General features: G+C 37.1%; 2 protein-coding genes across 6 annotated transcripts; one reads left to right on the forward strand and one right to left on the reverse strand.

The window, feature by feature from the left end:
- The first annotated feature begins 5,421 nt into the window (after positions 1–5,421).
- LOC148879030 (NADH dehydrogenase [ubiquinone] flavoprotein 2, mitochondrial-like) lies at positions 5,422–14,731 on the forward strand. Its single transcript, XM_088960401.1, has 10 exons — positions 5,422–5,728; positions 5,827–5,859; positions 5,960–6,025; positions 8,472–8,588; positions 13,015–13,092; positions 13,210–13,315; positions 13,436–13,482; positions 14,011–14,088; positions 14,200–14,265; positions 14,355–14,731. Exons 1-10 carry the CDS (start codon positions 5,654–5,656, stop codon positions 14,460–14,462), a joined length of 774 nt encoding a protein of 257 aa, XP_088816527.1. The 5' UTR covers positions 5,422–5,653; the 3' UTR covers positions 14,463–14,731.
- Positions 14,732–16,786: 2,055 nt separating this feature from the next.
- LOC148879031 (transcription factor UNE12-like) lies at positions 16,787–23,019 on the reverse strand. Of its 5 annotated transcripts, XM_088960403.1 has the most exons (8): positions 22,719–23,011; positions 22,314–22,636; positions 21,690–21,782; positions 21,054–21,173; positions 20,298–20,363; positions 18,767–18,832; positions 17,874–17,951; positions 16,787–17,548 (listed from the first exon to the last, which is right to left on the reverse strand). In XM_088960403.1, the coding sequence occupies exons 2-8, from the start codon at positions 22,626–22,628 to the stop codon at positions 17,318–17,320; spliced, it is 969 nt and encodes a 322-aa protein (XP_088816529.1). In that variant the 5' UTR covers positions 22,629–22,636; positions 22,719–23,011; the 3' UTR covers positions 16,787–17,317. The 5 variants fall into 5 exon arrangements, with proteins under 5 accessions (XP_088816529.1, XP_088816528.1, XP_088816532.1 ...); XM_088960402.1 differs by having other exon boundaries at positions 22,314–23,011; XM_088960406.1 differs by lacking the exon at positions 21,690–21,782 and having other exon boundaries at positions 22,719–22,950.
- Positions 23,020–27,461: the final 4,442 nt, after the last annotated feature.

A 27,461-nucleotide genomic window follows, 5' to 3' on the forward strand; every position in this document is an offset into this window, starting at 1 on the left:
AGCCCCACTGATCATTGCTAGTAGCATATAAAGAATCAACGTCAGTGTTTGTTACTATATGGTAGAGTGCAACAATTGACTACTATGGAATTCATATCTGTTTTAAATTTGAAATTTAAAGGGATATTTGGTTGGAGGAATCGATTTATTGATTATGGTCTAAGAATTTTCCATGCCAGATGATTCCCCAAACTCTACAAAAATTCTCATTTGATAAGACCAACCCCTTAATAATCGAAAGATGAAGGCCCTGTTTGGCAAATCTTTTTGAAATATCTTTTGGGCTTTTAGAATCCTGATTGACCAAAAATGATATTTTTCTGTTTGGTTAATGAAAGCTCATTAGACCGAAAGAAAAATCCCAAAAAAGACTCTAAAAGACCAAAGTGGTCCGGATCTCAGAAGCCCCGAGCCAAGCTTATGGTCTATCAGGGCTTCTTGGCTTCCCGATGTTTTTGACAATTTTCGAGAGAAACTCCCTGCTCAAAGGTGCTTGAAGGTATGTTCTCATTTTCTTCTTCTTCTTCTGAGATATACTAATCAAGGCTCGTTATTTCAGGTGGTTGGATTCAAACTCGACACAGCGTCGAGTTATTACGGCGAGAGCTATAGATGATTTGCAGCGGCTGTTGGAGGAGCTAATGAAAACAGAGGGAGAGAGAGAGAGGGAGAAATAATGAGAGAGAGAGAGGAGAGGGAGAGAGGGAGAGAGAACGAAATAAATGGAATGGAGTGGATAGAAACAACAGTCACTGTTGTGATTTGCAGCGATAAATGTAGAGGTGGAAATCGATAAATATAGAGGTGGAAATCAGTAAATATAGAGGTGGAAATCGGTAAAAAAAAGTAATAAAAGAAAATAAAAAGAAGGGGACGGAGAGGAAGAGAGAGAGAGATGGAATCGAACACGAGAGAGCCCGGATGGAGTCACCGTTGTCAGAACTGTGTTCGTCACCGCTATGAAGAAGAAGAAAAGGCTTTTCGGGTCATTATTTTGCCGCTGTGTGTCGAGAGAGAGGGGAAGATGAACAGAGAGGGAGAGACAAAAAAAATAAAAGAGAAAAACTGGAGAGGAGAGAGAGACCGGAGGCACACTGTTCCGCTGCTGTGTATCGAAGGGGAGGTGAAGATGAACGGTAGATTAGTTGAAATGAAAAAAGTTAGGTTATATTTATATTAAGGCATTGGTAATTTTAGTAAAGTTTAGGGGGTATTTTGCAATTTTAGGAAATTTGGGCCAAATTGAGTTTCTAATACAATAGTGGTGTTTAAACTTGTTTAAAGGCCAAGTTTGGGCTAGGCTTTGCCTCTTTATCAATAGAAAATGTCAAGGCCCAAGTTTGAGCTTGGCTACCCCATTGAGCCAAGATCTTGAGCTTCAGCCCGAAGCCCAATTTGTAGGGGTGAGCAAAAAAAAAAAAATCGAAAAACTAAACCAAAAAATTGGTTAATTAAACTGATCGGTGCGGTGTTTTTAAAAAACCGAAGGTATCAATTCAGCTTCGGTTAACCAATATAAAAAAACGACGGTTAACCAAACCGACCGATATACATTTAAATATGCATTATATATATAAATGTATATATTTATAATATAGTATATATATTAATACTTTTTATTATATATTTATATATTTTTTATAATATATATTGTAAAAACTAAAAAATCGACGAACCGAAATGGCGATTAACCGAACTGGTCAACCAATTAACTGTCTGGTTTCAGTTCGATTCTACTTACTAGTTTTCTAAAAGCCGATACTACTGGTTTGGTTCAAGAAAATGCCCCACAGTTCGGTTAACCGAATAGTGAGCACCCCTACCGATATGCACATAAAATGTCATATTTTCAGTGGAATTTTATAAACTAGTATTATATTAATTTAGTAATAATTTACTAAATTAATAAACTAATTTGTATTTCCAAAATAGTATATTAATATTTGATAATAATTTTATGAAAAATATATATTTTATATATTTATTATATATAACATAAGTATTTTTTATTATATGTAATAGTGTCGGTCGGGCTTATTTGAGAAAGCCCGAGACAAGCCTGAAAAATAGTCGGGTTTGGTATTTAAAGCCCAATCCTAAGCACGTGGGCCTAAAATTATGCCCAAGCTAAAAAATTAATAGGTTGGGCCAAACCAGCAAGTATAATTGCCAAACGGTCTTTTGGTCTTTCTATCTTTTAAGAAGATCCTTAAAAAAAATTGGAACCAAACGGTCTTTGGTCTTTGAAGATCTATCTATGAAAGGTCATCAGTCTTTTGAGGCCTTGAACTTTTAGAAGATCTTTCTAAAAAGACTTGCCAAACGCCTTGAATTTGTTTCCATGTTTTGGGGTGATGGCCAAGCTTTGTGAGATAGCTTCTGGAATTTTTACCCCCAACCCATTAAAATCACTAATTTTAAGGAATCGACTTAAACGTCTACTAAGGTTGTGTTTGGTACCATTGCCACTTCTACTTGCAACACTTTGTTTTGGTCAACATAAAGTTTTGAGAAATTGTCTTGTCACATCACATTAGATAATCACTTCCACTCAAGGTTCAAATTTTTTATACGATACACCCCGTATCGGATGTATCGGGGTGTATCGTATCAGGTGCTTCATGATATGCCTATTTACAGGGGTTTCGGGAACCACCCTCAATTTAATAAAAAATATAGTTAAAAATATACCCAAAAACCAAATTTTGAAAAAAAAAACTGAAAAAAATAAATGCGTGTTATTTTAAGTACCAATACGCCCCTATTGATGCACATGGACGTATTGATATTTTGAACCATGCTTCCACTAAAGAAAATATAAGCATTGGATTAGGTGTTGGCATTTATAGTAGAAGTGTCAAATTTAACTAGTTAAGATCATATTCCATACAAAATCCATGAAAGGTGATCGAAAGGGGTATTACCAAATACTAGGAAATCAAGTCCACTGGCGATGCCATTACGAGTGCTCATAAAAACCAAAAAACAAAAAGCTAAAAAACCGAAAAAAAATCGATCCAAACTGATAAAATTGAACTAAAAAATCCAATTAATCAAACTGATAGTTTCAGTTTCAATTTGATTTTCCATTAACTTAAAAAACCAACAATTTACCAAATCCACCGGTATCTATATATATATATATATATATATATTATATGCATTATATGTAAATATATTATATCTATAATTATCTATTTTATAATATATATAATATAATATAATATATTTATATATTTATTTATAAAATATATTATAAATATAAAAAACAAGAAACTGAAGAACCATCAAAACCGGCCAACAAATCAATTGGTTGATTTGGTTCAATTTTGATTCGAGGATTTTCAAAAATTGGTATTACTGATTCGGTTTCAAAATATACCCCATGGTATGGTTAATTGAACCATGAATACCACCCTAGATGCCATAGGGAACTTGCAGTTCTGCAGATTTTATTCCATGCCTCATATTTTGGAGGGATGCCAACTCACCATTAGAACTACTGCTGAATCATCACTGGCAAGTGGCACCCCGGTTATTTTATACATACGGCTCAGTTTGGGAAGAGCACAAATAGAAACGTATTTGATGCAAAACCTTGTATACAATATTTCTAAGCCTTATATTGGCATTGTGTATATCTGTACTTTTCCCAAACACAACCTATACCTCTATTATTTAAAATAAACGCAAAAGAAATTTTGAAGCTTCGGCACTACAGGCATATGATACAAACTGAACCATACATTTAAACTACGTTTGGTTGAAGGAAAAAAATAGGAAAAGGAAGGAAAATCTTTACAAACATATATTTTCCTTACCTTTCCCTTTTTTACCTTTTCCTTCAAATCAAACATAACTTTATGGACTTATATACATTTTCCTGTAAAGTTGATATACTGGGCTTACATACATTCATAGGCTTAGGCAGAACTTAGTATAATTCGTTGTTAATATTTGTTTTTAGAAATATAACCATATTGCATACACATAATCATCCCAAACACGCAAAAAGACTGGTAGGATATATTAGTCAGGCGGGCTAAGTCAGGTTGTCCGTAGAGCCAAACATTTCTGGGGGCAACCCCATACTATGGCCCAAAATTCAAATTCAACCCTTGCAAAAGGCTTGCCCTAGGCAGGTTCAGGATGGGCTTGGGTTGGGCTCTTTGTATCCCAAGTAAAAAAATGTAAAGCTTGTATATAAATAAAATACCAAACAAAGTTTAACTTATTGGGAATGACTAATGAACCCATACCATGTAGAGGAATCTTTTTTCCACATATGATGATGAGATGATCAACAGAAGTCCGAATCACAAGCTTAAGTCAAGCACTCAACCCAAGTCCAAGTTACGCATCATTAGCGAGGTTCACTCGATTTTTTTATGGGTGATACTTCTTAATTAGCATTAGGGGTGGATTGAAGAATTACACAGAATCGGGCTCTCCGCAGCCCTAACTTAGCATTCAGCATTCCAGCTATCGGGTTAATTGTATTTTAAGGCCTAAATTCAATCCTGATGAGGGCAGATTTAGCCCTCCACTCACATTATGACACATGGCATATTAGAACAATTGAATTACATACCAGCATCATCTAGGTGATAATTTGCCTTAGCCAAAATGGGGTCCTATCTAGTGACCTGCCTTTGCCGTTGACTTGGCGATCAGCCTCTGTCGTCGACTTGGCAACCTACCTCTCTAGAAGCTTGTCAATTGCCTCCAAAAACTGACTCAAATCCAGCCCCTGCTTTCAGATCAGTTGCGAAGGCCAACATGACCTGTATAAATTGAGTTCGGATCTGCTGATAGTGCTGCAAACGGTATCTAATTATCGGATTCCAAATTTAAAATTGATTATATTAGGCCTGATCTGAATTTGATTAATTTACAATTGGATCAAATATGAATCTACCCCTATCTGATTCCATATGACTCAATTCGACTCGATTTATGCTCATATATATTTAAAAATTATATTATATATCATGGAAGTTGGTCTTAATGTTATATTCTTCACTAAATTGTCATATGATCAAGTTTTATATAAATAATTTTCAATTCATTTTGTTCATAAAATATATTATTAAAGTCATTTTTAGCTTATTTTAATAATAATATATAATATTTTGGTCATTTTTAGCCTGATTTATTTATATTATTTAATATCTAATTATAATTTGAATTCGATTCAAGTATACTAGATATTAGATCCAATTTGGATTCAAACATATCCGATCCGATCCGTTTGCAGTCCTATTCGCTTATCATAATCGCTGTCAGTGCACAAGATACTACAGCCACACATCGGGAATATCTTCGCATGATTGACAACATAAGTACAAGGTTCCTGATGTGCGGCTTTAGAGTGTTCTGCCCAGCGTTTTGTGGTCAGCAGATATAGAGTCGCATAAATCTGCGCAATAGATTCGTCCAACGCAGGTCGCAGGCTCACAGGGTAAGGGTTTAGTCCGTTTAGAAACATCACACAAGAGTGGAGTGCGTCTGTGCGTGGTCAGGCACCGTTAGTCGTTACCAAACGCCGGGTGCGTTTTACACACTCCCTGTTCCTCCCATCAAACATCCTTCCGGCATTTTCCCCCTCTTCCTCCACTTTCCTCCCAGCTCTGCACACCGTAAGTCCGTAGCCATGTTTGCTCCAGCAGCTCGTCTTGCGAGCAAACGGTTTCTCGAGATCCGCCAGATATTCCGTCAGTCTCCCCAGGTATCAATCTGATCCTTTCTATCTCAATCTCTCTCTCTCTCTCTCTCTCTCTCTCTCTCTCTCTCTAATTTTATCTATGCTCATATTGTTTTTTGCAGAGCTCTCGTTCTTTCTCCACTGCCCTAAATTACGTGAGTCTCCCTTTCACTGGTAGCAATCTCAATTGCAATTTGAAATATATTTTCACTGGTTATTTATTTATTTCTTTTTGATGATTTGATCTGTTTAAAGCACATCGATTCTCCGGATAACAATTGCGACCTTCCTTGGGAGTTCAGCGAGGCTAATAAGGAGAAGGTAAGCATATAACGAAAGAGACCATTACATACGTATTTCCTCTTTTCAATACGTGCCCGGTTAGATGCTGTTTTTTTTTTTCCTGCACAAATATTGCAACTTTGTTCTGTTGGATTAAGGCAAATGCAATCTAGTTTATGGCGAAAAGGCTTCGATATGATAAATGTGCAACTTGATTTGTGATTCCTGATTTCTCAAACCAATGCAGTCGTTTGGGTCAACTGTGATTGCTAATGGTGAATATTAACAATGTACTCCTAATGCAGTCGTTTGGGGATAAGATGTGCTAATTTAACGAAGTCATAGGCGCCCTTGCCCCTTTTCTCGGTTATATTTAGATGACGACCCAAGCAAGATAGCCCGCTGATAGGGTTTAACCCTATGTATTTATTCGAAAAAATTGATGAAATTCGAGCTACCTCTGGTGTTTGCTAAATGCTGGGACATAGTTTGAAGAGCTTAATGTTTACTTGTTATTTGCATTATTGGTTTACTCAATTGATTATATTTTTGATCACTCTTGTTCTGCTGAGCCCCCAACAGAGATCTAATATGAAAATAGAGCCTTTCTAGTAGGGCATCCATTCTTTGTTTGGTTATCTGTTAGTGCTGTCTTATCTTATTTTCTTGTTTTATCAAGTATGATTTTTTTTTCATGGAAATAAGGTTAAATTCTTTGAAGATATGTCACAGGATGATACCCCACCTTGTGATAAATTCCCTGGACATTACACGATAAACTGTTATAAGAATTTCCCTATATGTTCTGTAGGCCATCTGTCTATTTCTAGCCTTTTAAGAACTTTGGCATTGAAATGGTTTGCATGACCATGAGTTTTTGGATTCCATCTGTTTTATGGATTTCTCAATTGTTGTGCCTTTTCTTTCAAGTGTTGATAGTTGAGTATGGTCTATTGATTCTCATGGTATCTTTCCATGCTCACATATAGATTTTTTCCAAAGTTCATAATCTAAGCACTTCTCTCACTTCTGTGTTTTAGGTCTAGCAATATTTGCTTGGTCCAACCCTACAAAAAAGCAAAAAAGTTAGGTTTATGTTTTGGTTGGTAAGTTGTGCAACAAAAAATGGCACACTTTTGAAATATTCTGGCATAGAAGGAAATCAGGAACCTTGGATCTTATTGCCTCATATGTGCTTTCTCTGTAGCACAATTGGTGAGGTAATCAATAATTGAACAATACAACCTACCAAGAATCAACACACTGGTGAGGTAACCCCTTAAGGCCTTACCCATGTGTTACCTGTTGTATGTCTTTGGCATGCAGACTACAGAGCGAACTTTTATCCTTATTTGTTGCCCATTGGCATCCTTTGCCTTATGTTCCATGTTTATATGGGTCTACTTTCATCTATTCTTCCTATAAGAGGGGGAAAATTATGTGGAGATGCTTGATGGACTATTCTTCCTATAAGAGGGGAAAAATTATGTGGAGATGCTTGATGGAGCCAAACTGTGGTCCACATTGGAGAAGAGACATGCTACAGTGTTTTCAAATAAGAAACAACCCTTTAAAGCAGTGATAAACTTCATCACTATTAGACTAGCTCACTTTCCTACTGGAGAGGGGTTTGTAGACTTCTTGATTGATGATATGGCCAGAGGTGATCTATGTTCTGAAATTGTGAATCAATAGTCATTGTTTCATAGAGTTGGTTTTACCCTTAGTGTGGTCAAACTAAATATTGAGCATTTTCCTTGGGAATGCTGGACTTGCTGGGGTGGATAGATCTTTTAGAGATAAGGATGGGGAAATCATATTGGTGCTCTTGGGCCCTATTGGCATTAGAGATCTGATTCAAGCAAAGACTATTTTATTACTACAAGGGCTCATGTTGATCTACTTTTGAGGCTTACCACATCTAGAGGTGGAAGGTGACTCACAGAGTTCTTGATAGGAGAGGGTGATGGGGGCCTTTGGCATCACCACACTGTAGAGGTTAGACATATGGGTTCCTTATATTTGTGCTTAGTTTTACCCATAGATCAGCCCACATGGAAAGAGGAGTAGGCCTGACTAAGTTGTACTGGGTTGTTTTCTACTTAGATGTCTATCTACTGTGTTTTGCTCCTTTACCACTTTTATTGTGTTGTATTTGGTTTGGCTACTAGTTATATGGTCTTTTATTGTATTCTCTTCCCTTGTTTCTGGGGTATTTCTACTATGTCAATATCTAATAGTTGTGTTAATTCCATGACCATAAGTTGCTCAATCCTGGGCCTGACAGATATAGATGTGAAATATAGATAGTTGTATGTATCTATCTTATAATGTTCACCATCCATTCAGTTATTGATACATTCAAGAATTTGTTTGCTTGAAACCTGATCATTGTTAGTAATAAAGTAGTTAGTTTTGCTTTTAAATGCTACACTATTAAGCTATTGTATATTGGAAGATTGACACTAGTTATGTGCATTCGTAGGTTAAGGAGATATTGTCTCATTATCCATCCAACTACAAGCAATCTGCTGCTATCCCTCTACTGGATCTTGCACAGCAACAGCATGGAGGGTGGCTACCAGTATCAGCAATGAATGCAGTATGTTAGCATTCTAAATTCTTTGCACTTTTTTGCTCTTCTGTTCCATGCATCTATAAGAAATTTATTACATGCTCGATTCCATGGTTCTTTGTAACCCCTTATATATAAACGACCTGGATGTATACTTTCTGTTCTGTTAAGTAATATAGAAACTTTATTAGGTATAAGGATGTACAAAGATACTAAAAATCTGCTGCATCTTTACTATTTACTGACCTCTACACCCACAATGACTATTCCAAGTTTTTTATGCACAACTAGTCTAGAGATCATGAATGGAGACAATCTTTGCTAAAAGCCTAAAACTGGTCATTACTCTGATTATTGCACTTCTTTTTGCAATTTCTTTTGGAAGAAAATTTGAGCCCTTCTGTTGTTTTTGTATTTAATATCATTCATTATGTTGTTGTTGGTCACAACTCACAAGGAATCCTGAAACCATAGATTGAGAAAATCTTTGCTAAAAATGGCCATTATTCTGATTGTTGCACTTTGTTTTGCAATTTCTTCTGAAAGAAAATTTGAACCCTTGTCTTTGGTCTTTCTTTTAATAAATTCGAGCCGTAGTGTTGTTATTTATGTTTTTCTGAAAGCATGTATCCAAACTTCTGCCTGCTTTTAGGATTCTGTTTGTGTTTAAAAAATAAACAATAATTTCAAGAAAAATAGTAACAATCTAACAACAGTAAGGGGGCATGCGCTAAACAGAAAGCATTTTAACTTTCTATTTTCATTAACATTCAGATGGAGAGCATAACACCACAATTCAAATGCTTTGTGTGATGGAGGTCATAGCCTCATAGGTTGATCTAGGCAGGGTATATCATAACTCAGAGAACTTTCAGGAGTGTGCTGATTTGGGATCCCTTGCTGATACAACCTTTACTAGAATAGTGGATCCATGAATTAAGTCTTTGGGGTGGGTCAAACAGGTGAGGAAGTGGTTTCCCTTTCTAGTGTCCTAACATAGATCCACATATTTATATATCTGGGGAGTGGGCCTGGGCTTGTACTAGTTAACAAATACTTCAAAGGATGGCTTATGAAGGACCAGGGGTGATGAAACAATGGGCAGTAACTGGCTGTAGGTTTTACCTCCTAACATTAGTGATGGTTCTAGTCATTTTCAGAATTCATATGTAGGGAGGTAATCTAGTTGGCAGTGTATCAATGGTGTAACACTGTTGAGCCTAAAGAGGGGAAGATAAAATCATAAAAGCAGGTACCTTCTCTCTTAGATAACCAAGAGGGCATCTGGTGCAGTTGAAAAGGAAGTTTGTTTGTCTATGGCAATTGAGAAAGTGGTCAGTTCCAAAAGTTGTATCCCCTTTTCTACTTTGTATCAGCTGTTGACCTTGCTGAGGAAAATGGGGATAATTTGGTGGAGGGAGAGCAGTTCTGAGTTCTGTGGCGGTTCTGTCCCCTCTCCTGATTTCTTTTTCAATGTCTATTTTCTTTAGGGGGGGTGAACAAAGTGATGCTTTTTTCTCCATGCTTGTTTATCTTTTGAACTGAATCTTCCAGTGAACTCACACTCTCACAGAAAAGGCAGCAATAGGGCTTGAAGGATTTTGTATGGGTGATCAAGGCTTTGGACCTCACTGTTTGTGATCTGCCAATGATCATTTCTTTTTTCACAAATCCTCAATTGCACATTAGACATAAAATGAAAGAACCCTCGTATTTTCTTAGAAACCTTCACATGTGGCAAATAAGTGGTTTGCATTTTGCCACCTTTTCACATGGAAGACAACAGAACACCTACTTGCCAAGTTAATGCCCATTGATTGAAGTTGGTCTTGAGTAGGAATCATCTCCAATATCACTAGCCATGTAAAGGCCTCTACTCTAAGTCTAGGGGAAGGGCAGGTTTCCCCCATAATTTAGCAAAGCATGATGTTGGTGTTTCTTCAGCTGAACCTAATAACTTTTTTTTAGTTTGTTGTAGAAGGAATTCACTGAGTTATGCATTTGAGTCTTCAGTTCACACTCTTTTATCTTTTGCATCAGAAAAACAAACGAGCTCACCTAATTCTAACTCCCAAACCAATGGAGGCCTAATGAATGTTGGATTCTAAACAATCTGATCTTTACTTTTGTGTAGCATTCACTCATTGCACAACTTCTATTCAAGCTTAAGTTGTATAAACAGGGAAGACATTGCAAGGTTTCCATGTTGAACTCCATTTGTCTTCTCAAAATCTGATTTATGTAGCTGATCCCACTATGAATTCTTATTTTTATTGGTGCACGTGGGACAAAAGTGAGTTGGTTATAACTTAAGGCACCCACATATTTATAAAATTCCAGCAATATTTTCTAAAGAGATTTAGAATGGTGTTAAGAGTGAACAGAGGATGTTTATCTAAAGTTGTTTGGGGATTTCTCTCTTTGACAGCTTAGTTCTTTGAACTCAATGAGTGGGTGGTAATATAGATGTTCGGAGGTGTATTTTTGTTTGGAAGTATCTTCTTTGGTTTTCCCCCCTTCAGCTTTATTACTGAGTTGGAGGGTCCTGGATCATGTTTGTGAGCTGTTGCTTGGCCATCTTTTCCTTTCGAAGCTATGGATAGAATTTCTTTGGAGAATCACTGTATTTGGCATATTGTGGGATCTAAGAAAAAGGAACCAAACAGTTTTCAATGGTGAATAGATTGTAGAAATTTTCAAAGTTATTGATAAAAAAAAAACTACAATCTATTCACAGAATTTGAAAGGATATTAGTTCCTTCATTATGGACTGGGAGTTAGTTCACATCAGTGTTTTAAAAGCGCAAGGCGCAAAAAAAGGTGCAGGGGGTCAATTTGCGCCTGTGGTGCAAGGCGCGAGGTGAGGTGCATGCCTTTTTAAGCAAGGTGCAAAAATTAAAAAAAAGGCTAAAAATAAAAAAATAAAAAAATTCCAAAAAATTCAAAAAAATGCAAAAAATTGTTAAACATAATATTAGTAAAAATATAAACTTTAATTTTAAAATAAATGCTTTAAAAAACCTATTATCTAATATTAAAATACATAAATATAACATGTAAAGCATATTCAAATGAGAATTTAAAAATAAAATCAAATATATAATACATTTTTAAGCATATAAAACCCACAATCTCTTTTTTTCTCAATTGCATTACTTCAAGTGGCTAATGTGATATAAAACATATTACATTCTTGATTCTATGAGCTGCCTCTGTACCACGCCCCTCGAGGCAAGCCCAAACAAGTCCGCGTTAGGTCTTAAATCTTAGTTCTCCCACAAAAAATAATGATTTTATAGTTTTAATTGATTTTTAAGAAGACATTTTATTAGGATGAATGAATGAACAACATTACTAAATATTGGGTTCTACCCCACTCCAATGTTGTTCATTCATTCATCCTAATAAAATGTCTTCTTAGAAAGCAATTAAAACTATAAAATCATTATATTTCGTGTGAGAACTAAGAATTTAAGACCTAACGTGGACTTGTTTGGGCTTGCCTCGAGGCGCGTGGCATGCCGCTAGACACAAAAAAGCAAAAAAGCATCAAAGTTTCAAAAGGCGCACGCCTGGGCTGAGGCGCAAGGCGCACCAGGCGTGCACCTTTTGAAAGGGCTGCGCCTACAACTTGGGCGAGGCACCTACCCTGAAATGCGCCTCGCCTATGCGCCTAGGTGCACTTGAGGCGCGCCTTTTAAATCACTCCACATGTTCAAAAACATAGGTAGGGATGACTGATAGGAGTTGGGTGGATTAAGTGGGAAACTAATATTGGGACCTTATATTTTTGGTAAGTGTGCCATGCTAGAGGTGGAGACCATGTCTTTTTTTTGCATATCATTCCTAATTTTACTTAAAGTGAAAAAAAATCTATCAATAAATAAAAAAAATTACACAGGTTGCAGCTGCTAATTGCATAAATGTTGGGAAATAAGCTTAGCATTCCCAAGTTCAGGAGAAATTAATGATACAAGCTTTATAGATTGGTTAGTCTGCTTTAAGTTTGAGGTAGTCTTACCATTCATTGGTAAAGGGATGGAGATAAGAGAATTTTGAAGTGACATCCAAGGATGTTAAATATATTTTCTGATCTTTGGGTCCATAAATGGAAGGGGTCGTACTCTGAACCACAAATTCAAAAGATTTTAGTCATAATGAATCTAGCCATCCATAGAGGATACAGAAAAAAAATAGAGGTTATATGGAGGCCCCATTCCCATCTTCAAAATAAATATCTTAATACAAAATGGTTTCTAGCAGAAAAATATTTCACAAATTTCATGCGAACTCTCGCCAATCTTTTGTTCTCCATTATTTTTTGATAAATTGTCTCTTCATCTATTTATTCCTATGAAGAATTTCCAGATTAATACAGCAAGGAATTGCAACCCAATCCTTTAACTTTTTTATGCTATATGTAATGTAATTGAAGTTGTTATTGGTGGTTCAGGTGGCTAAGATTATAGAGGTTGCTCCTATTCGTGTATATGAAGTTGCAACATTTTATTCAATGTTCAACCGGTCAAAGGTGAACACATAAATACTCTACTTCTAAATATAAGATGCATATTTTTTTGATGATCTGAATGGATTTACATGCATACACGAGTGAAATTCATATATGCTTTGTCTGTTGGTTATGTAGGTTGGTAAGTTCCATCTACTGGTCTGTGGTACAACACCTTGTATGATACGTGGTTCACGTGAAATAGAAGAGGCCTTACTGAAACACCTGGGAGTTAAGCGCAATGGTGAGTTATGCAGTAATTATTTTTGCCTTTTCCTCATTGCATTTCTGCCAATCTATCCGTGCAGTTTGAATTTATAACTTTGTTTCCAACTGATGTTGTTCGTTCCACTTTTTTGTGCAGAAGTAACAAAGGATGGCATGTTTTCTGTTGGGGAAATGGAGTGCATGGTGAGCCTCCCTGCTTTAATTCCAAGTATACTTAGGAACAGATTGACTGGCAGCTATAACAATGATTGGTCTAAATTTGAATATCAATAGCTTGCAGATATATATATATATATATATATATATATATATATATATATATATATATATATATTTGATATCTTTTGAAGGGCTACACAACTGGGGGTAGCCCATCCCCCAACCCAGGTGCAGGTGGGATTCGACCCCAAGTCTCTGCTAGGAGCAGCAGGAGACTTACCAACTAGCTGGTTGGCACCTTTGGAGTAGCTTACAGAATATTAGATTTTACATGTTTTTACCATTTGCGTTAGTAAGAAATGATTTTAGTGCCAGCAATTTGACAATTGACATGACATTAAACAGAATGGATTGGCGAAACAGGATTCATGTCACTGACCCCATATAGTTGGGATGATGACGACGATGACATGTTTTTACCATTTGACCCTATTTAACTGGTTTGGCATAAATTCAATTTGATGAGTGCATAACACTAGTGGTCTTCTGCAGGGATGTTGTGTAAATGCTCCAATGATCACAGTGGCCGACTATTCCAAGGGTTCTGAAGGGTACACCTATAATTATTATGTGGGTCCATCAATCTATTTCTGTTTTATGGTTTTGTGATTTTGAATCTTTAAGTGAATGATTGTGCCCATGGAATTGTATTCATTATATTTTTTTTCTGATTTTATTCAGGAAGATGTCACTCCAAAGCGGGTAGTTGAGATTGTTGAGATGTTAAGAAGGGGGGAAACTCCACCAGTAAGGCTCTGTTAAATTGGAGGCTTATTTATCTGGCCTACAGCATGATCAGTCATAACTAACTGTTGGATTTTTGTTCTGTATTGCAGGTTGGCACGCAGAATCCTCTGCGCACAAAGAGTGGGCCAGAAGGAGGAAACACAACTTTGCTAGGTGAGCCAAAGCCTCCCCCATGCAGGGACCTTGATGCCTGCTAAATTCTAAGATGAAAAAAGTTTTTTTTTTTTCCCTCCAATAATGCAAAATTTGGATATTCCTTGGCATCTCTGTGGCAGAAGCTCTTATCTTTGTTTTATGCTTAACCATGAAGCTGTTCTCTAGTCTCTACCAGTATAGTTTCCACCGGAGATTAATTTGGTTTAATCCATTTTCTGTTCGATCGTGAGTTCCAACTTACAACTTCATTTGTTCACTTGTACTGATAATCTATATGGAAACTGTTTATTGATTTCCTTGAACTTTAAAACAGAGATCCGAAAGGTGGAAAAAGAAATGACCCTCCCCCAGGACCCCCACTTCTAGTAGTACGTATCGATTATATAGATGACCGACACCGACCTTGAGAGATCAGGGCTTGTACTTACTGTAGGAGTGACGTGCCAACCACAAAAGAAGAATGATATCTTGGATAAATTCAACTAAAATTGATTTTAAAAGCAAACTAAGACGCTTGATAGTTGATACCATCAATATGCGTTTTGATGGAACTCTTGCATGAATCTATTTCTTGTGGTCAACGGTTTGCTGCCATTCGGATTCAGGTGCACCTTGGTCCTGCACTCCTGCCTTTGTCCCGGTGGCATAAATTGCACCAAACCACTGATATAATCATATAAATCATTAATTTGTCGCATAATCTTAAGTCAACAATAGGGCATTGACTTGTCTTAGATACGGATTTTCTCTGACCTCTCTCTAAATTTGAGATGCAGGCTACCACTAAGACTGGTTCCTATTCAAGTTCCCTAGATCTCAAGATTTCCAACTTCCCAGTTCCAACTCATGGATTGTAAAATACTTAATTTTGGTAGCTTCCAAGTTCTCTTCACTGTCATTAGTTTTTATGAGGTCCCAATTCCTTTAATCAAGCAGTAATTCTTTAGCATTTAGCTTGTTGTCGTGTTAGTTGATTCTTAGGGTTAGGGGTCATTTATGGGCTTGGATCTGCTGCCCACAAGCTGTTCTCACATCACTACCCATGGGACATTACAGCTGTGAATTCTAAATGTCTCCCTTAGTGGGAGATGTTCTCAATACACGGCAGTGGTTCTCTGTTGGTAGGGTCGTAGGGATGTAGGGTTTGGGAACAGATTGTGGATAGCATGAGACGGTATAAATATAACAAGGAAAAGAAAAGGATTAGCTGGGCATTACACTAGCCAGACAAACTAGTGCACATGGGAAATAGCCTACAACTTTAAGGTATTAAATTGCTCAACTACAGAATCCAAAATAGAATCGTCAAAGTTGCTACATTTTTTCATCACTTCGAGCGGGGCTATGTCCCATATGATTCATTTCTGTTTTCATTTACCTCAAGTTAATGACTTTATGCTATTTGATTTGGTGAAATAGGTGAATGAAACCAATTCTCTCTGCCACATTATTTAGAACCAGTGTGAGGGAAAGTGTTAGCACATGTGCAAGTAAAGGCTAAAGATAAAAGTTGAGATTATACATTCAAATTTAACTTTTATGACCTGGGTCAAAACCAAGGCAAGTATCCACTGATAGGAGCTTTTAATGACTCGGAATTGATGACAATTGGCAAGATTAAGACATGTTGATTACTAGTGATATGCTATAAATATTTAATATACTAAGGACTGCAACTAGGGATCATTCTGGAGCAGGTCATAGCTCTAAGACAATGGCAAAGCAGCATGTGTAAGTCTAACCATCCCCAAATAGTTGTGCCGAAGTTTAGTTGGTTGGTCTAGGACTAGCAGCATCATTCGTTTTCCCTATTTGATGTTTAACCATAGAATATCTCTAAAATTTTAATCAGATGAATTTCTTCCCACTACTGAAATTGTTCTCCCTAATTTAAGGAACAAAATTCATACCGCAAAAAAAAAAAAAAGGAATAAGATACTGATTTTGAGGAAGATCAAAGATAAATCTTGCACCGCTGAGGTTCTAGGGTACGAGCTGTTCTCAACAATAGAAGTAGGTCATGGCCACAAAGGGCCAGAGCCATTGGCAGGCCATTTACCGACAGGACTAGTAAATCCACTTTTCCACCAATCGTTTTCCCATTATCCCATACATTTTTTTTTCTCAACACCATGGCCATCCAATTGAAACATGGTGCCAAAGGGAGTAGCCTCACCCCGCCTTCTCTCTCTCTCTCTCTACAATTATTCACTCTTCAATAATGATTCATGAGAATAGAAAAGGAGTATTGGTTTAGTTTAAACACGCAACAAATAAAAAAAATGAAAACACATCCCACTCACCCCACGAAACAAAACGAGAAGCAGAATTGATTTCAAATAAGACTACAACCTTCCAAGGCAACTTTCTGAAAACGACCGGCCATTATCCATTTCAACTTTCATTCCATTTTTTCAGAATATATTATAGTTACATACACCAATGTGCCCATCCTCCCTTTTAGAGTGTCCCACCATCCACTATAAAAAAACAATCAGTCCCCACCACAAGTATTCTGGTCATCCACCACTATGGTTCCCTCCTCCACTGGGGGTAAAAAGGAGCACAAAAAAAGAAAAAGAGACGAGCAAGGAAAGAGCTTTGACACTCCTTCCCTTCATTCTAGACTGGCAGGACAAAAGAAGTGCATCTAGTTTTTCTTTCTAGGCATGACATCAAATCCTGTTTGACAAAACTGAGAAAACAAAGGCAAAAGTGCAATTATGGTATCTGAGTTTGATTGCAATGCTGAGGGATTGTTACTTGTTATACCATTCCGAGTAGTGACAAGCACCGGGTGGGGTCAGAATCAGAGCATTAAGAGAGGTAGGACCTGGAACCATGTATGTAGGCAGTCGTCGATGGGCACATGCAAATATGCACCCCTTTTTGACATCTATGAAGGGGTGTTTGACTCGGGCTTCACAGCCGTTGGGGCCTCTGGTGGGTGCGCGTGGTAAATTGCAGTGGCCAGTGATATAGGCATGATGCAAAGTGCCTTGGATTGGAGAAATTGCATCGCAGCTCCAACATCTTCTTCCATGAGCTTTGCCACTTGCCTTTCTGTTCCGTCTGTTGACCATTTCTCCCATGCTCGTTGGCTGCTTCCGCCTTCACTGCCTTCTCCCTTATCAAATTTTAATACGGAGAAAGAAGGAAAAAGAAAAAGAACAAGGTAAGAAGGGAAAATTAAGACAAGCAAGTTTGCCGGTACATAGCTACTTGCATATTCAGTAGACAGATAATTAAACCCATATTAACGGGTGCATAGAAGTTGAATACAGACAAATAATTACCAAAAGACAAACAAAATTATAGCAAGACAGGATATTTACAAAACAATAAAAGAAACGTTTAAATTTTGTTTGTAATTTCATTAAATGCGTAGAGATAATATCGCAAACATAGAACGGATGTGAACTTAAAGAAACACAGTCTTCCTACTTTATTACCTCAACTGAGGTTAGTGGGATGTCGGCTACAAGTTGTGCCACTGCACCAGCTCCTCCCAGTCTGCTCATGCTTAAAACCTGTTAATAAAGATAAATATGCAATAAGAATTAAAGATGATGAATTGAAAAAACAAGTTTCTGTTTTGATACAAAGAAGCATGCAGGGAATTTGACTCCAGTAACAAAGCTTCAAGACACTTGGGAGACTTGATCTTGTAACCGTTTATATACATCTGCCCTGAGGTCTTGGTGATGAAAAAATGCTCTTTGGCATGAATAGGACATTATTCATGGACATTTGAGAAACAGAGCAAGAAAGAATTGACTATAAGCTCGTAGGTGCAACTTCAATTGTAGAGCATATAGCAGGATGCAAATGAAGTTGCATACTTGCAATGACTATTGACTGGTAAAGTACGAACATGGTTTGTATAATTTGTTTGGAGAAATGCTGTCAGAATTGGTACAAATGGCTAACAGTTCGTCTGTGATTTGTTTTAACAAGTCTGAAGGAATTGTTCATATTTGAACTTTTGAAGTAATAGTTCCAAGCATATATTATATAGGAATAATGACATTTAACAGTTAGTTCAAAAGTGTATTCATCAAAAAAAACAGTTAGTTCAAAAGTGTGACAAAGTTGTGGACTGAGAGATAAAAGATTTGAAAACATGTGCATGAATTCAAGGACATGGCCCATCGGCAAATGGAATAGTGAAATTGGATTTGATAACTGATACCAAATGGTACCAGAAAGTCTTTGTAAATGGTGATGATGACAGTTGTCATCATGGAAGGAATTTATATGCAACTAGGGCACATATTGACCCTTTACCCTTATCAGAAGCATGGACCTAATATGGAATTTGATTATAATATCATACATGCCGTACCTTAACCTGGAGTCTGAGGAACTTCACATAATCCACAATTTCATCAAGCATGGCTGCCCTATCTGTCTGCACAAGGAAGAGTATAGCCTTCAACATATGAGAAAATGGAAATAACACTGCCATTCATTGCATTAAAATGTGCTCTCTGTTACTGATTTCTTTTACACAATAAGCTTTACATCGAAGAATAAAATATCTTGGTTTATGAGGACTTAATAAACAAACATAAATATGTACTCGACTACTTGTATTTTTTATTTATTTCATCTTATTGCATAAAAGTGTGACTTTGGAGTTACTGAACTACTATATCGATGAAGACTGTCAAGCACAAATTCTGGCCATTAATGCTAGTTTCTCATAAGGATGCTTAACACCTTGAGAAATTTGCAGTCACATCCAACACTCATTTAGACATCTAAAGTAGTTTCTCTACTTCCCAAAATAACTAATTCAACTACTGCCATGACACAAAAAGGCTTCCAGGTCTTGAACAACAAAACAGTCAACAATCAGAACATCTTTAGGTATAAAAAACTACAGTATTAGTCTCATCTGAAATTTAGTCATTCCCTTGTTCAATTTCTGATAACATGCTACAACATTATTGCACCCTTCAATTTTGGAATCTAACAACTAAAAACCTTCAGATGAACCTCCTTACTTCACCAACTTGAGGAAATTCACATCTTCAAAATGTCCTCATAAAATAGTTTTCTGCCAAACCCCATCAAGTTTGGTCTCCAAATCAAAACTCATGTACCTACATGTCAAGGAACCCTGAAAACTATTCTTGATTCCATCATTGATAAACGCATGCATATCTTTTTCTTTGATCAGTTAAACACATTAGAATTTTGAAGGTAAGGCATTTGGTGTTGCCTGTTGTACAATACATTTTTTTATCAGTACAATGAACAGATGAATCCTCCTTGTTTTAACCAAAACATAGTCCAACTGAACAACTAACTAATACGAACTGTATTACTCCAATGAGATTGCAGGTTTGCCTCCATTCACTAATGCTTGTCTTTTGGATTTGTTTCTGGAATTCATATCCAGAAAAATGTTAAAACATGCCTATAACATGATGGCTGTAAGGGGGACATAGAGTTGAGAGGTTCGGGCACTGCTTAGTGGAATTGGCTTGGAACAATGTGTTTGGTTCTTTCATCTCCTTTTCCTACCCTTTCAATTGTTTTTGTAAGCCTAACAGCTTCATATAATTCTAATAAAATGTCTAGCTTCCAAACAAGTAGGCTCTCAAATCTTTTCATTCATTTTCTTTTCTTTTAAGAATGATTTTTATCTTTCTTTTCTTTTCTTTTTTACGGTCTTTAATATCATATCATTAACCACTCAAATTTGGAAAGTGTAGAGAAAAATCTAGCTAGCATCTTAAGTGAAAGGAAAAATATTTCTATAACAAAAATTAAAACATAAAAAATCTGTCAGTGCAGTTGAAATGATAATAAGGAAACATAAAAGAATATAATTTGGACACAATGGAATAAAAAGAGGAGGTAATAACCTTGTTTGAGCTAGGAACAAGTTCCTGCAAAGCCTTCATTCTTTCAGCTATCCTTTCTCTGCGTAACTATATCAAAGAAGAAAATGGTAAGCAATTGCACAATAGAATGGAAGAACACCTGGCTTCTGCTGTAAACTTTTAAAATATAATTATATTATTAGCTTTGTGGAGAGGTCTTCTAGTAAAGTTCTAAGGGAAAGTAACCACTTAAACATGAATATCTTGTTCCTTCATTTATGTCTACAGAATAAAATCTTTTAGCACCAATTTAATTATCTCTATTCGTATCCTTGAAAAACTTGGAAAACTTCAAGTGTCACAATTCTTAATTTGTACTAACCTGACAAGCTTATTGCTTATTTGATACAGCCAAAAGCAAATTATGTCAGCGGTTCAGCATATTTTGCAAGTAAATTAAAAGCAGGTTATATGTTAACTAAAGATATATTTTTGATCAGCAATTAAGATCAGTTTCTCAATCAAGTGGTGTCAAATTCTTGATTACTCCTATCCGAATAGAGAGAGAGAGAGAGAGAGAGAGAGAGAGAGAATGTCATAGTGAACCGCAATGGAACTCTTAGTTTAAATTCTTTTGATCAACTTCCATAATATCTAGGAATTATAGATACTGTCCCCAATGGGAAGGAATGCATGGGAAGGAATGCTATATTCTCATTTCCCAGAAGGTTACTAAAGTAAACCCTGCACCCTAGAAAAAGATTGATTGTGCCTCTTGTATACATAATTCAGGCTTACCCTCTCAGCAATACTGTGAGGATCTGTGGCTTGCCCTCGTCTAGCCCTTACTCTTGGCCGGATGGCAGGCTGGTGTGGCACACTGGCAACTGTGCTTGCTGTGGGTTGGCCATGAAATGGCTGCACAAATTAAGCAAAGAGAAAGCGAACTTGCAATTCATCACCAACAAAATACAAATGAAAAACAAATCAAAGAGAACCCATAGAAATCAAAAAGTATAAAGTTTTAGAACATTATGCAGGGACGCCCAAAGAATGATATCACAGGTATTGTAATTTGCGAGAAACCAGGGGCACGTACGTATATAACCCTAATGACAAAAATACCCATGAAGCACTAAAGACATATGCAATTGCCCGTACGTGTATCTCTGAAGCACGTGCAAATGCATGGGACCCACGGTAACCTGACAACTTGTGTCAGAACTCAGAAGTGCCACTGTTCCTCAGTAAGACAACAGCAAATGAAACGACTTGTGAATCAACGGAGACCCTTCGATCAAATTATCAGATCACGTGCCCCTAAGCTTGCTTTTCCCAGAAACGCCAGTGGCTTTATTGTCATTGTAAAAAATAAGGGCATTTCCGTCCGTAAAAAGTTACTCGATTCAAAAGAAGGGCGATTTTTCACTAAACCTGGTGGACCTGAGGCGCAGCAGGCCGAACTTGGTGTGGCTGTACATGTCCAAACGCCGGAAACAGATTCGTCAAATGCACGGAATCTCTATCCTGCACAATACAGAACTTAGAGAGAGAAAAACTAATTGCCCTCCACATCCACCAAATTCACAAATTGCCCCTATGTTCAGGAAATTTCTCGTGAATATACAGCAAAATTCTTCTAACACTTTTCCATTTTTACCCCCTTGGCTTGGAATTTCCATAGTTCCGTTCTTCCAACCGAAAAGAATAATTAAACAGATTTCTGAAGAATTAAATATCATGATAGATTAATGATCTCGTGATTAACACGATAACTTCAACCGAAATTCTAACACCAGTTTCCGGCTACTCCGCCGGGCGCCGGTAAACTGCAACATGAATCCACAGATATATCATTCTTCCTTCTACTTGTAAGAGCAACTTTTATCTCAATTTAATGGTTACCCTTCAACAAACAGAAAATTGATCGAATTCCCAATAAAGGAAACAAAACATTGACAGGCGAACAACTGAACATGCGTGTCAACCGTCAATGACGGGCCGTGATTTGAACAGAAAGGAAATAAAGTAAACGCAAACAGAGAGAGAAGTTCTTACGTTTTTTCCAGAAGAAGCTTTTCCGTCAACCTCCTCCCGAAACCGCTTACCACTTCCCGATGCCTCCTCCGGCTTCACAAAACCGCTTTTCGCCTGCTCCAAGCTCAATCCCAGAGGGAAAACGGTTCCCTGGAACCCACTTCCGGCAACATGACCAGACCCGTCGCCGGAGCTAAGTTGTAGAACCATCGAACCGGCAGTTCCCGCCAAATTCCCGTCATTTCCCACCAAAGTAGAGTCGTTTCCCGTGTAAGGAATTGAGAGGATCTGTTCGAAGAAATCGTCACCTAGGCCTTCGGGCGGGTTATTAGCCATGCCAGAGACTGCGAAGAGAAGATTTCCGGTGAGAGTGTTAAGAAAGGGAAAGGAGTAGATGTGCTAATGGTTATAAAGAAGAGCATCTACAGTGATTGGGGAGATTGAGAAAACACAAAAGCGAGGTTGTCGGCGAAACGGGTTACAGATCCCTCGCCCGATAAGCCGGAGAAATTTGGGGCTTCGAGGGATTCTTATTTAAAGACTCAAAAAAAAGAGGGAAACCAACAGAGACAGAAAGCTTTAATGAGAGAGAGAGAGAGAGAGAGAGAGAGAGAGAGAGAGAGAGGAACAGCAGCTGGTGGTGAGACTGTGAGTAAGCAAATTTCTGACATCGTTTCATGCGCTTTTAAGAGAGAACGAAAGGAGAGGAATCGAAAAGCGGATTTTTTGGGGTTAAAATCGTAATAAGATATATCATACAGAAGAATAATTCTAGAAACAACGAGTTTGTGCAACTCTTTGGATACACCGCCCAACAGACATGGCGAAGGTGGGACCCACTGTCTACAGGGCGAGTTTTTCGAGAGTTGCACAAACTCGGTTGCTAGATTTCCACTTGAAGAAAACTACGAACCATGCCTCTGCCTTTTCCCGCGGTGTTTGTTTGGTTAGGTGGGGGTGGATTTGGGGTGAGTGAAAATTTGAAAACTGGAAATGGAGAGCAATTACCCCGGAATTCCTTTTCAGTTTCTGGTGTTTGTTAGCTGGGGGGTGAATGAATCTGATCCGAGAAACGGACGGGGTTCCGTTTAGTCCACCGATTTGGTGTATTTGAAATTCTTACTTGGGTGGATAATGGATTTGAAATCCGTAAAAAGAAAGTGGGAGTAATTTTAAGATTCCACTCACGGATAATATTCGGAAACCTGCAGATGAATTCATCTTCATCTTTTGCAGGAGGTCATGCTAAGTTGCAAATGAATCTGTCATTTCGATGGGCCCTACCCTTACCAAATACCATGATTCCTTGATCCAGATCTTGATTCAGCCAGTGGGTCCCCCTTGATTCTAATCCAACATTCCAACTCAAGTAATTCCCTTAAATAAAGCATTTGTATAGACTTGAATTTGAAATTATTAAGCGGTTTATGGTCGGATTTTATAAGTTTATTCACTTCCCACCAAAACCCAAATAATTGCTACAGTGATCGTTTGGATAAGCTTTCATGCTTTTACTGCCAAAGAAGAAATTATAAAGCTTCATAAAAGTGTTTTATTGAAAGCTTTTAGTTCCATTTGTTTTATAAAGGGTTGGGAGTTTTTTCAGACCCACCTACATTTTTACTTCCATTCACAGTAAAAACTTTATTTTCCGTCCCTTTAGGATAAAAGAAATGCACCCATGAGAAAATTAACAAAAAAAGCAACATGGGGAATGTGCTTTTCAAAAACAAAAAAAAGAACTTTTTTTTCTGCTTTCTTGCAAAGTAAAAACTAGAAAGAAAAAAAAAAATCATCTAAAGCTTATCCAAAATCTTAAAGTCATTTCCTCGTTTTGCTTTTCTGCTACCTCCAACAAAAAGCATTTTTCAAGTGCTTATCAAAAAGACCTTAAGCTTAAGGCTTGTGCAGTTCCAACCAAGCCACAAGAAAAAGAAAGGTTTTAGAATCATTACATACAAATCATGCAAATTATATAGCAAAAATGCATATGTTCAGATAGATTAGTGGTAAATAGGATCAGAAATGAAATTATAGAAATTAGGAATAACTCCAATATTTGATATAATGAGAGAAAGTAAACTGAGATAATTGATCATGTATATAGAGGACCATACAACGCCTATTAGAAGAAATGATCTGATTATAAGAATTAGGAATAGACCGAAAAAGACTTTGGTGAAAATAGTAAAATATAATTTAAACACCCATAATTTAACAATGAATATAACACTAAACAGAATGGAATAACAGAACATGATCGATATAGCAAACCCCTTGAGACAAGACTTAGATGACGGAGAGATGACGTTCAAATCACACAAAAATATCTGTGAAGTTATAGTGCTTAAGTTGAAAGCTGATGAACTTTTTGTTTTTAGCACTTGCTTATGGTACTTGTGGTGTAGCAATCACAGGTGGGCTCGTGGGCTCATAACTGTGCTCCCTACAGTGTTGAGTCCCATTAACGAGGCAATCACACCCAAATTCTTAAGCCGAAATCATTTCAAATCCAGATTTTCCCTCTGCTTTTTAAGGTATTCTGCTAACAATATAATCACTCAGTTGACGAACTTGTTGTTTCACTTGTCAGGATCCGACCCGATATCCAAGAGGATCCATTTCCCTACCCATTCTAATGGCCTAATCATAACTTAGTTGACCACCAAGCTTTTCGGTTAATCTAATTTGCACGAATGGTGGGCTAGTTAGCTCTCGATTAAGCCCAGAAGATTGGGGGCTTGGGCTAGAGACAGCCACTACCAGGCCGAAAAGAACGGTGGAGTAGATAAAGTAAAATAGATCAGAGGTTGAAAATGTGGAAGATTAGGAGACAACGTTGTTGAAAAATCAATCCACACTCACGCCCAACAAATCAGATGAAGGTCTGCTAGGAAATCGAGTGCGTATGTCTAGGCAAGTAGGCAAGATAAAGTTGGATACAGACAGGAGCCCGGACTCAGGAGGTGTCAATGGCTCAACGGGTACCCCCATTTTCCAACCCCAATTCGTAGGAATTGGGTCGGTTGGGTCCATAATTTATTCCCTTCTATCCCCACTTAGGAATTTAATCTTCATTGGATTGCAAGGTGGGTATCCAAGACAACATACTTCAAGAACTTCTTTTGGGGTGAGATTGATTTATGTGGCTCTAGATTTCTGTCTTTTCAAAATTCAGAATCTATTGGTTGAACCCAGAAAACCCAAGAATAAATAGTAGACTCCTTCAGCCCAAAATTAGCCAGCTGGAGCTGTTTCTACTTTCTACCCTAGACTGGACTATGGACTTTCATCCAAAAGTGCTTCCTTCAATTCTGGGTTGTCTCAGTTGGGCTTCCAATGTTTCCTCTGAAATCTGGGTTGCCCTTCCTCTGCTCCAGTTATCATCTCATTACAAGTTCTAACTTCTAGCTACTACATGATATGCCCTAGATTTAACATATTTTTTAATAGTGGTCCCTTTGCAACCAGAGTTGCACCATCCATTTGGTGGAGGTTCCACCATTTTTGGTGGCAGAGGATCCACTATCATGAGCTCTAGAGGAACCATTAAAAATTCCTTCGATAATACTTATTTTATTTTAGAATACATTGTCTCCTAGCTTCCCATACTCCATATCTCATAACTGGTGGGAGAAAAAGTTGTCACTCTTTCATCATGACTAAAAAACCCATTGGTGAGGCAAACAGATCATTAGATACTTAAAACAGCCAGGCAAAAGAATAGACAAGAGACACTCTGTTGTCTCCTTGTATGAGCATTGAAAGGTCATTTATAATTTGATACTGCACCGAGGCAAGAGGCAATGGTCAATTGGTCATGGCCGGTTCCAATTTATGGATACAATAGGTCATGGGTATGCTACATGTAACACACTTTGGGCACCTATCCAGCAACCTGAATTTATTTCCTTAACCTGATCGAGTGAGATGATCCAAACAAACTAAAGCTGCAAATGGAACGGATTGAATCAGGTATGCCTGGATATAAATTTGATTTGTTAATACTCAGATTCAAAACTTAACCATTGGATTCATATTATCATATTCAGATATTGACTAGCTTTAGGGTTTGACTATGATGCTGAAAGACATTATACGATTATATTGGAAAACTTTATAACCAATGAAGTGGGTTTTTATCAAAGTGCAAATATAAGGTTTAGAAATAATACAAATATAAGGTGTGCCCTTTAAAGTTCTATTTGGAAGGAGTACAAATACAAATATGTACAGTATAAATAGATAGAAAATAATACAAAATACAAGGTTTTGCGCTCTAGATATTTGTCTTTGTATTCCTTCCAAATTGAGCCTTAGGCTGTGTTTAGTTGCAGTACAAATGCATGGGAGTGTAAATGTAAAAATGCAAATTCTTGTTTAATTTTGTTTTGGATTTTATTTTATTCTGCTTCATGTCTTAATTTACTTCATTTGTACTATAATCAAACAAAATAAGTTAAAATTTAAAACAAAAATAAGACAGAATTTACACTCAAATCATTTGCACTGCTATGGTTTTGCATCAGTGCAAATTTATTTGCATTGCAATCAAACACAGCCTTAAGCTCAATTTAAAAAAAAATGCAAATACAAATTGAACGAATTTGTATTCGCTCTCTCCCCAAACTGTACAAATACCAATATATAGAATGTAAAACCTTATTTTATATGTATTTGCACTATAAAACTCTTTCCAAACCGAGTCTTAGTTTAACCACAACGCAGTAATACCTGAATTGATGATCAATCCAGTGCAAGTCTGACAACATCTCCAATTATGGATATGAGTTGGTGCCCTTTCTATGTCGGATCCTATACATAATCCATATTGACCTCGTTCCATAACAAAGTCCAATCATCTTGTGCTTAGCACAGTTCTTTTCGAAAGAGACAACTGGAACGAACAAACCCTTTCAGTAAGGCTAAACTGGCAAAGTTTCAATTTCGTTGAAAATATTTCGATCACATTTCGGTAAAAAAATTCAAGCAGCAGTTACCTCACCCACTTTCTAAGTAGCACATTTCCATGCAACAATCCTCTACCGCGTGACAAAATAAGAGCTTTGTTCATTTCAAAATTAACGAGAAAAGAACTACAAATGTCTTTTCAGATTGAAAAGGTTTTAACCCGTTTGAGGGTGAATAAAAAATGGAGCCTTCAGCTTT

This window comes from Nelumbo lutea, chromosome 1 (genome assembly GCF_056320005.1).
Source record: "Nelumbo lutea isolate HS-2025 chromosome 1, American lotus-T2T, whole genome shotgun sequence".
Classification (NCBI taxonomy): Eukaryota; Viridiplantae; Streptophyta; class Magnoliopsida; order Proteales; family Nelumbonaceae; genus Nelumbo; species Nelumbo lutea.

Coding starts and splice junctions, on each gene's coding strand:
- LOC148879030 (XM_088960401.1), top strand. CDS start 5,654: ATGTTTGCTCCAGCAGCTCGTCTTGCGAGCAAACGGTTTCTCGAGATC. Junction 5,860..5,959: donor TCTCCACTGCCCTAAATTAC/GTGAGTCTCCCT, acceptor ATCTGTTTAAAG/CACATCGATTCTCCGGATAA. Junction 14,089..14,199: donor GGTACACCTATAATTATTAT/GTGGGTCCATCA, acceptor GATTTTATTCAG/GAAGATGTCACTCCAAAGCG.
- LOC148879031 (XM_088960403.1), bottom strand. CDS start 22,628: ATGGCTAATAACCCGCCCGAAGGCCTAGGTGACGATTTCTTCGAACAG. Junction 20,364..21,053: donor CTCACAGTATTGCTGAGAGG/GTAAGCCTGAAT, acceptor TCTTTGATATAG/TTACGCAGAGAAAGGATAGC. Junction 17,549..17,873: donor TCCCACTAACCTCAGTTGAG/GTAATAAAGTAG, acceptor AAATTTGATAAG/GGAGAAGGCAGTGAAGGCGG.